Here is a 10,139-nt window from a genome sequence, read left to right as displayed (position 1 = left end):
CCCTTTTCTCTCTCTCTTTTTTTTTTTTTTGTATTCTTTCTTCGCTTTTCGCAAGGGTCCTCCATCGAAAGGACGTCTCTCTGCCACGTGTGTTTTCGCTCGCGATTACGTTTTCAGAAATTAATGGCAAACTTAGAAGGAGGCGGGATTCGCTCCTTCAAAGGGCCGTTTTCTTTCCCCCCTGTGTATATTTTTCGTCGACGCGTGTTTCCACTCCAGACTAAGACTTTGAAAAATTAATCTGCAAAACCGATTTGCAAACTCATCGAAGAGAAAAATCGTATTTTTCGATCGATTTTCGCGATTAGCCTTTCAGAAATTAATGCCAAGCCAAGATCGCGGCTGGATCCCTCGACGAGCCCGTTGTATCCCTCCACCCTCCACCGCGAATTCTAAGAACGAGTGCGGACGACAGGGTGAAAAATTTATCGAGTCCAGACCCCCGGTGTTACCCCCGAAAGCGTTCCCAGTCAACCGGTGCGCGGCCGTCTTTTCAAACGGATCTTTACAAAAGCTGTCTCTCCCTCCGAGCTTTGTCTGGATGAGCCACGGTCCTGCTACCTTTCCCCTCCTCCCTCCTCTTCCCCTTCATGAATCTTTGAAAGTTCATCGCGAAGCTGGGAATCGGCGTTGTCTCCTTTTGTTTCGACGGGGTTCGGCGTGCCGTCAGCTGGAAGCACGCGTTTGGAAGGTCGATGAGCTCTTTTGTATCTACCCGGTTCGTTGATTAGGGGGATCTTGGTGGTTCTTCGGGAATTTAGAATCGTCGTAAGAAGTTCTCAAGATATGCTTCTTGAAGAGAGAACGATGACATTATAATAGTTTATAATATTTTATAATAGTTTGTCTTAAAGGGCTGTTTAATCGTTGGACGATGAATAATCGAATAATTTATTTATATCATTTTATGTCTCTCGATTGAAATTCGATCGATGATATAAATAAATCGTTTGTAACTTGGCGATCGCTTCATAATTATTTGAAATTTTTTGTTTTTAAGAAGGGACCAAAGAAAATCGCTTCCTGGCGATTTCCTGCTCCGTTATCGAAGCGTTATTTCCTCCTCCGTATCTCGAGCTCCGTGGGAAAAATAATTCTCCCAGGGACGAAGAAAAGCGGCGGGCTGGCCTTGAGCCCTCTCCTTAGAGAGACCATGAAAGAACTACGTACTAACCGAGTCCATTTTTCTGTTTCAGCAATCATGGCTCACTTCTTCTTCCTTGCCGCGTTCTTCTGGCTGAACACGATGTGCTTCAACATCTGGTGGACGTTCAGGTGAGTGTAGTATATATATATATATATATGTATCTGCCCCTCCCCCTTTGTCTGATCATCTACAGAGTAACGGAGCACGTACGACGTTGCCTATCTGCGGCGGGAGATTTTGCCACGTGTGTACTCTTCCGTGCCACTGGCCCCGAATCGAATCTACCAACGATTGTGCCCCGCTAAGATTTATTCGATCGTACCACCTTTCCCTCCGTATTTTCTCTTTTAATTTTCTCCGCTCGAAATACTCAAAGCGCGAACGTTCAAACGTGTCCCCGTGCGAACATTTTTTTGAGAAAGAAGAAAAAGAAGAAGAAGAAGAGAAGAAGGATGAGGAAAGAGGAGGAAAAAAAAAAATAGAACGGCACGCGACAAGCGGTGGCGTCACGTTGCAATTAAAGCATCCGTTTGGCGGAGGACGAGCGAGGGAATAAAAAATTATGAAAATTCGCGGAGCGGTAATTGGCAGAGAATTTCAGAGGCGAAACGAGGTTGGTAACGGGAATTCGTCGAGTCTGGCCCGAGTGGAGGAACGAGTAACCCCGGTGGCTCGTGTGTACGCCGTTAATTAACACAACCGGGCTGCAGGTTATCGACCTGGCCGAGTTTCGTGTCGCGTCTTCGATCGGAAGGCCACCGCTCGCGATTATGCAATTGTTACGTTTACGCAACTCCGCAGCGCCATCTGGCAGCAATTCGTAGGATAAATCGCGCGGGAAAATGCGACGGTGGTTGCATTGCTAAGCGTGAAACCGCATCAACGTTCGCTTTAAAAACATATATCATACATTTTTATCGAAGCGGAATTCTTCCCTATATTTCCCTAGAAACTTTCTCTATAGATAACCCGTATAGTTTCTAATCGTTTTAAAGTGTAAAAAAAGCTCGTTTTTTATCCTGTCGCGATTGAAATAATTCCGTCTTTATCTTCCATCCCGCGAGCTCGACAAACGAATCGAATTATCGCGATTGTTAACGTAACACGATTAACGATTTATTATCGTATACACGCTACGCTATGATCGCGTGTTGACCTTTATTCACGAGGATCGTGTAGGGATCGAAGAAGCAAGTGGCAACGCTTGCGAGAAATCGGTCGTGGCGATGAGAAGTTACGCGTTACGCCGAACACGTAGAGCGATGATCTTGGCGGCGATCGTTAACGGCCGGATCACGTTTGAGTTTGAGGGATCGGAAGGGGAAGAAGCAGGGCGCCGTCGCGGTGAGAGATGGGATCAAGATCACTCGGTCGACCGGTTAATGGGATGCAATACGGTCGCCATAACGGGCCCTTTCCTTCTTTCCTCCGCTTCTTTCGCCATTTTTTCTTCTCCACTTTTTCCCCTCCACTCGTCTCTTTTCCCTTTTTTGCTTCTCTTTTCTTATACCAGCTATATACTCTTTACTTGAACTTTTTCGTTTTCTTTTTTTCCCTTCTTCTTAAATCGAGGCACTCTCCCGGAAGAGTTAGAGATCTAAGCGTGAAAATTCGTAAGATATTCGATGATTCCAGTTCAATCGAAGATCGAGTCGTTCGAAATACGTATAATTCACGGAAAGAAAATATTTCACCCTTCCAGTTTATCTAAAATCGCGGTGTGGCGCAAACCAATTCTCAGTTGCAACGAAAAACGGTGCATCCGCGTCGATGACTTGGATACGTTGCCCTTTTATCGGCGATTTTCTCGCAGCGTGCACACACACGGGCGGTACGTGTGTCAGCGACACGTGCGCACGCGTTCCGTATCCACTTGTTGAGGTGTCACCGACACGTTGCGTTTACGCTACCTGCTCTCTGCCCGGCTTCGTGATTTTCCGCCCGGAAAATTAGCTCGGTGTCATTTGCGGCTGTGCGCCCCGCCGATCCACCCACCCCGCCGGGGTTAAACCGTTTCATCCGCGGTTTTTCCCCGCGCTATCCGCGCCTAGGCGGCGCTCGCCTCCACCTTTATTCGAAAGGAAGGAGGCACGATGGATGATGTCGAAACGGGCAATAATTTATCGAATTTAATTAGCTGGGTTATGAGAGCCTTCATAATTGGACGGGTTGAGCAACAATTCTCCACGTCGATCGTAAAGTAATTGCGTCGCTTGCTGCCCGTTCCGCGCAATCATCATCTATCTCGGTTATCGATTGCATTTCTTTGTTTCCGAACTTGTGTCGATTCGCTAGGTGGTGCTACGCGCGTTTATACGAGTCATGATCCGGGGATAAATAGTAAGAATAGAAGATGCGCCATTGCTCTTTTTGTTCAAATTCAGGGTTCAGGAGATCGAATGTAATGATCGATGGACTCGTTTAGTGTATTCTCGTGTTTCTTTTTTTTTTTTTTTTTTTTTTTTTTTTTTGAATTATGCGTATGAAACGAGTCTTTGTTTCGCATCCTCTCGTAATGGAAGCTTAGAGTTTGTTATGAATTATTCATAAGGCATTCACGAGGAAAATTTCGTTCCAATAAATGGATTTCCTCTTGAGAAAATGTGTAGCGAGTTCAATTACGAGTTGAGAAAAATTTATTGAAAATCATTCGGTAGAATGGTTCGTAAAGAAGAAAAACCTCGTTCCAGTGGTTTCCATCCAGTTTAACTCCGATTTCCACGAACTTTTCGTTCCTCTCCTCCCGACGTGTATTCAACACGCCTAGGAAAATTGCACGTGCGATTAAAGTATAAGCACGGTATCCATGAATCGATGGCATCGCGTCACGCTTAATTGCCGACGAAGAAGGCAGCTGGTCTTGAAGAGTCTGAAAGAGCAAGACTTACTCGCTTCTTACTCGCCAGAGGTAAACTCTTCGAAACTTGCTCCGCGCGTGCGCCCATTTTCTGAGAAATTCTTCAATTACCTAACATCCAAGACAGCTTCCCACGGTCAGCGAAGTCGTTGCACGCTCGCATACCGACCAATATCCACCACGAAGATTGACCTTGTCGTCGTCGTCGTCGTCGTCGTCGTCGTCGTCTTTGTCGTCGCTCGTTGCTTCTGCTCTCGACTTTTGCGCGCACTCAACGAGAGAGCGTTTCTTCTCTAAACGAATTTGCATTCCTACAAGCCTAGCTGGTAGAGAAGACCTCCTCCGCGAGAGAACTCGCTCGTGATGCGTATCCTTTTACGTGTCCTGTTCTGTCTCCGCGAGCTCCTCGCTCCGGATTTTCACGAGAAAAATTTCATGACAGAGAGAAGGAGTTGATCGAAATCTTTCAGGGAAAGATTTTTTAACGAAAAAAGGAGAGGGAAGGAATTTAAATTTAAAGGAATGATCGAAACGAAACATTTTGGAAACATTTTTTCTTAACGAAGAAGACGAAAGATGATATTGAATTATAGATAGAAAGTGGAATATTACGCGAGGCTTTGTTTTTAAGAATAAGAAAGGGATGAAATGAAGAAGAAACGAGATAAAAATCGGGGAGATTTTTTCGTACGATTTGGATGAGTTTTAGAGAGAAAGTCTGGTCACGAAGGGAGATCGTTTTTCGAAGGGAGGTTAATGGAAATCGTTAGGGCGAAAAAGCACGGATTTCGTGTGTTAACTCGAAGTAAAGGCACGATCGATCATTGTCAAGATCGAAGAAGAAACTCGTCTAATCTCGGCCGCGAAACAATGGTCGGACAGTGGGACAGAACGAAGAACAAAGGCGGAATGTATCGTTCGAGGATCGTGGTCAAGTGTATATTGGCCTTCCACCGTGTGTGTGCGCGTGTGCACGTGTACGTGTTGCTAGTTAGGGGACTTCACTGTTCTCGAAGAGTGGCTCATTAACTTCGTTTATCTCGTCCCCGATAGCTGCATCAGGGACTCGGCTTCTTTTGCCACACAAGATCGCGCTACACCGCCAACGAGTTAATAGCATCGATCGTTACTAATATATATGCGCTCTCAGCATAATTCCTCGCAAAAAGATGTATATTGCACGGGATGTAAAACGTATCCACTGAATTCTATTCCCGTTATTATTCGCTTCGAGATCTGTGTATTTTCAAACGTTTCAAAGATTGGCAATATGAGAAAATATGGGTCCATAATGTAGCAGAAATGTTTTCAGAATTTTTACAAGGAGCTAGACAAGGAGAAACGGATAATCAAAATTACTTTTATTCGTCTTTTACGATCCGAGAAGATCTATCGCGTTATTATTGGCTTCGAAACTTCTCGATACGAGATCTGTGTATTTTCAAACATTTCAAGATTCGCAAACTGAGAAAATACGAGTCCACAGCAGAAATTTTACCAATTTTAACGGCTAAACAAGGATAAATCTCGCCTCTCTCTCTCTCTCTTTCCATTTCCATTTCCTTGCGTTTAAATCGCAACCCCCGGTGCAAAGTCTCGTCACGGATCTTAATCTAATATCGTTTAAGACGATCAGGAAACGGGACGCTGGGTCAAAGATCCGACGTTGTCGTCGGTGGCGGATCACAGAATTGATAGAAGCGAGGGGAATTCGCGATCCGTTCCCCAACTCTTTGCCAAGATTCGTTTTCATAACTAGAAAGTTTGAGCCTCGAGGCATTCAAGGCGATACCCAAGGCGAGGCGGAGTTGGCAAGCGCGGTGGCGGATGAGAAGACGAAAAAAAAAAAAAAGAAAAAAGTGAAGGAAGGAGGAAAAGGGAGTTTCAGAGACGCTTCGGGGACGTGATCAAGAACACCGGCCGGTTTGTCGTGGCGCGCATCCCAACGAAGCTTGATTAAGGTCCCTTCTGTTCTCGAACACAGTAGCTCATTAATTCCGTTATCTCATTTTCTGCAGTCACCGGATCTCTTGACCAACGGATCGAACCAATTGCCCTCGCGTTACCCCGTGCGCGCTGAAAAAAAAGGAGAAAAGAAAAAACGTGCCGGGGAAATCTTCATATTGCGAAGGAGCAGAGAAATGGGTTCCACCGTTTTGCCGGTGGCGATAGAAAAGCGATCTCTAGTCGGGGGGGTCGGTTATAAATAGATTAATTCTCCGTCCATCGGCAATTCGTTGGGCCGGCGAGGCAAGAGGGGCGTGTGACCTACATCCTACGGACGATTGACTGCACCCACGAATTTCTGTGTGTGTGTATGCGTTTTTGTTTTTGTTTTTTTTTTTTTTTTTAATTTTACATCCGAATCTTCTTCGAATCGAAAATAAAATTCTACGTGTTAGTGAGGGTTAACGTGGATTTATTATTCGAGAAAAGTTTCTCTTTCGCGAGGAAGATCCATGATAATCTATGAAAATCTTGAGAAGACGAAAAACACAATCGCGCTTTTTTACGTACAACGTCTTGAAGAATTTCTTAATTTAATACTTTCTTTTTTTAGAGAGAATTATTCGTCTACTTACGCGAGATCGATCCTACGTCGAAAATTCTCCGGCAACTCGACCAAACGTTTAGCTCAATTCTCCCGGACGTCCGGACTAATTAATCGAATTAAACCGTTCCCGCTGGATCTCCCTTCGCCCTCCTCTTCCCGCTCCTCGAAACGTCTCTTCTTTTGTCGCGCGAACATCCGTGAACACTACGGATTACCAGAAAGACGAAGAGACGGATAGAGAGAGAGAGAAGGAGAGGGAGAATCTCGAAGAGGAGATTTCCAGTTCGATAGATTTTCAAGGGGCTAAGGGTGAATTCTCGGGTAAATTAGTTTAACCCGACGAGTAGTAGGTCGGCAGACTTCCTAACTCGGATCCAACGACCATCTTCGAGGATTCCTCGAGACTGTGAACGCAACAAGATATCTCGCTGACCGTCACGTTTGCGGTTGCTTTCGGTTTACCCTCTCGCGTCCCCGCATCTGCCTACGTGAAGAGAGGGAGGGAAAGAGAGCCGTCTTCCAAGGCGAAAGTCGTCCATGGTCCCCCCCACCATGGAGTTCTCGAGGCAAGTTTCGTATAATTCTGCCACAGGTTCGGACCAGTCCATTTCCTCGCCTCTGTTGACACATCTCGACCCGACCTCGAGTCCAAATATTGCTCTCGAGCGACCAACCGTGTCAAGACCCGTGGCCACGTGTTTGCCAACGTGCAAGTATCGTTTCCTTCGTTCCGTTCGAGAATATGCGTATATACCATATTCTCGAAGCCTCCCGTTTTTCACCAATTGCTTTTGGACAAGATTTGCCAAGATCGAACGCGTGTTGTATCACTTGTCGAGTTTTTCCTATCTATGCAATCCGTGGATCCTCCTTTCCTTCTTCGTAACGATGATGAAGAAGTGGGCAGGAAAATGATTCTTGTTTCCTGTCCTCGTTTAATTTGTCTTCTTGGTAGCTCGTTATTTATATCTTTATTATACACGGTGTACAGAAGCTGCGCGTGGGTGCGTACAAACGAAGGAATTTGTTGGTCGCAAAGACGATGTGAACGTTTTCAAGCTCGCCCCAAACGCGTACTCGACGTCATCTAAATAAGTAAACAGAGAAATATCGTAATTACGCGGAATATGGAAAGAAAAATTCTTTCGCGATTCTTTCTTTTTGCGCGCAACTATCGAGAACGGGATCGATGGAATAAAATTGAAAGCAGATAGGGTAATCCAGGGATTTACGAGGAATCGTGCGGTGAAAGTGTTTATAATCCATCGGCGTAACCGGGACCGCGCCTATTTCTGTTCGCCATGAGGAGCCTACAGATCCCCGTGGAAAAATTTCTTGGCACGGGGCGGAGAATCAGTGCCGCGAGGCTTGACGAGGTATGCGCGTATATATATGTGTATTCAAATAGACGCACGAATTCGTCGAAGATTGTAATTAAGTGCCATTTAAAACAATTTCGCGAATTTGATGTATTAGTAATTATTCTAAAAGGCAGAAAGCGTTTTGATAGAATTTTTGAAAGATACCAATTCGAGAGAAGATTAATAAAAAAAGAAGAACAATAAAACAAGCCTCGACTCAAAACCAAGTCTCAATCCCTCGCTTGATAGTCTCCGTTGATGATGGAATGTTCGTTAAAGAGAATCGATCCAAGGGTAGAAGAAAATAAAAAATTCAAGGATCGTAAATAAGTGCCATTTAGAACAACTTTGCTAACTTGATGTAATACTAATAAAAGCAGAAATCGAAGAACAAGAAAGTCTCGTCGAAACGATTGCGCCCTAGAGCCTAAATATAATCTCTCGTTTGATAGGCTCCGTTGATGATGGAATGTTCGTTACAGAGAATCGATCCAAGGGTAGAAGAAAATAAAAAATTCAAGGATCGTAAATAAGTGCCATTAAGAACAACTTTGCTAACTTGATCTAATAGTAATAAAAGCAGAAATCGAAAAACAATAAAGACTCGCCGAAACGATTGCGCCCTAGAGCCTAAATATAATCTCTCGTTTGATAGGCTCCGTTGATGATGGAATGTTCGTTACAGAGAATCGATCCAAGGGTAGAAGAAAATAAAAAATTCAAGGATCGTAAATAAGTGCCATTAAGAACAACTTTGCTAACTTGATCTAATAGTAATAAAAGCAGAAATCGAAAAAAAAGAAAGTCTCGTCGAGACGATTGCGCCCTAGAGTCTAAATATAATCTCTCGTTTGATAGTCTCCGTTGATGATGGAATTTTCGTTAAAGAGAATCGATCCAAGGGTAGAAGAAAATAAAAAATTCAAGGATCGTAAATAATTGCCATTTAGAACAACTTTGCTAACTTGATGTAATACTAATAAAAGCAGAAATCGAAGAACAATAAAGTCTCGTCGAAACGAGGAACCAATCGTGATAGATCGATTGCGCCCTAGAGTCTAAATATAATCTCTCGTTTGATAGTCTCCGTTGATGATGGAATTTTCGTTAAAGAGAATCGATCCAAGGGTAGAAGAAAATAAAAAATTCAAGGATCGTAAATAATTGCCATTTAGAACAACTTTGCTAACTTGATGTAATACTAATAAAAGCAGAAATCGAAGAACAATAAAGTCTCGTCGAAACGAGGAACCAATCGTGATAGATCGATTGCGCCCTAGAGTCTAAATATAATCCTCCGATTGATACAGTCTCCGTTGATGATGAAATTAGCGAAGATGGTTGCGTTAAGGGGAATTTGTCCAAGGGTGGAAGAAAAAAGGAGAGATTCGCGGCAAATGGACGGTATAATCGAAACGTGGAAGGGCGTGACCGGACGTCGATCGGCTTTGACATCGCTTTGTCGTCTCTCGGCCCGTTTCCATCCCCCCATGCGGCCCTCCTCCTCCTTCCTCTCCCTTTTTCCCTCTACAATCGAGGGATCAGCGAGCGAACGAGCGAACGAACGAGCGAGCGAGCGCGAGGTTAACGACTTGGTCCGTTGCTTCTTCTTTTCCATCGTTCCACGGGACTGCTCGTTACCGCGTTAGATAATGCATGCAAATTGCATTAAGCCAACGTGACTACCGGTTCTCGGTTCAACATCCAACCTCTGTCTTTTTCTCCCTCCCCTCCCCCTTCCCCACCGTGCGCGCTAGTCAACGACCTGTCCATGTAAAGATAGACGAATCGCCGGCGCAAGTTTACCGTTGCAGTTTCCAGCTCAATCTATTAAGCCGGCTGTCAACCGGGCCTCCCTCGTATTATGGATGTCCGTGACTCGACCAGTGAATCACTCGAGACGTTTAGAAACATCGAAGACCTCGCAGTCTCCGAGCCTTCTTCTCCCTTTGAAGCCTCCTCGTTCGTTCGTTCGTTCGTTCGTTCGTTCGTTCGTGGAGGTCGCGAGGAGAGGCTTTACTGGTTGTACAGTAACACTCATACGCGCACTCGGTTTCGTCGAAACTTGGTCCTCTTGTTGGTCGCAGACGGTTCGGTGCGGCTTCTTCTTTGCTCGGTCGCGTCGCGGGCCGACGTCGTCGTGAAAGAACCGGCGGCGAGCAATGGACTGTGCCCCCGTCTCTCCACAGGGTTTAATTACTCCGACAGAGGCAGAGGGAT

The 10,139-nt window shown here is 45.0% G+C and overlaps 1 protein-coding gene across 1 annotated transcript in view; it reads left to right on the top strand.

Moving 5' to 3' along the window:
• LOC102680478 (probable G-protein coupled receptor Mth-like 1) overlaps positions 1–10,139 on the top strand; it is a 151,194-nt gene that overhangs the window by 60,286 nt on the left and 80,769 nt on the right. The window contains exon 4 of the mRNA XM_006616286.2: positions 1,197–1,275. Coding sequence (XP_006616349.1) covers positions 1,197–1,275 — 79 coding nt within the window. The remainder of the gene's footprint in view (positions 1–1,196; positions 1,276–10,139) is intronic.

The sequence above is a fragment of the Apis dorsata genome, unplaced genomic scaffold (genome assembly GCF_000469605.1).
Source record: "Apis dorsata unplaced genomic scaffold, Apis dorsata 1.3 scaffold_256, whole genome shotgun sequence".
NCBI classification, from domain to species: domain Eukaryota; kingdom Metazoa; phylum Arthropoda; class Insecta; order Hymenoptera; family Apidae; genus Apis; species Apis dorsata.
The sequence above is the reverse complement of the archived record's forward strand: the minus strand, read 5'-3'. Positions and strand labels throughout refer to the sequence as shown.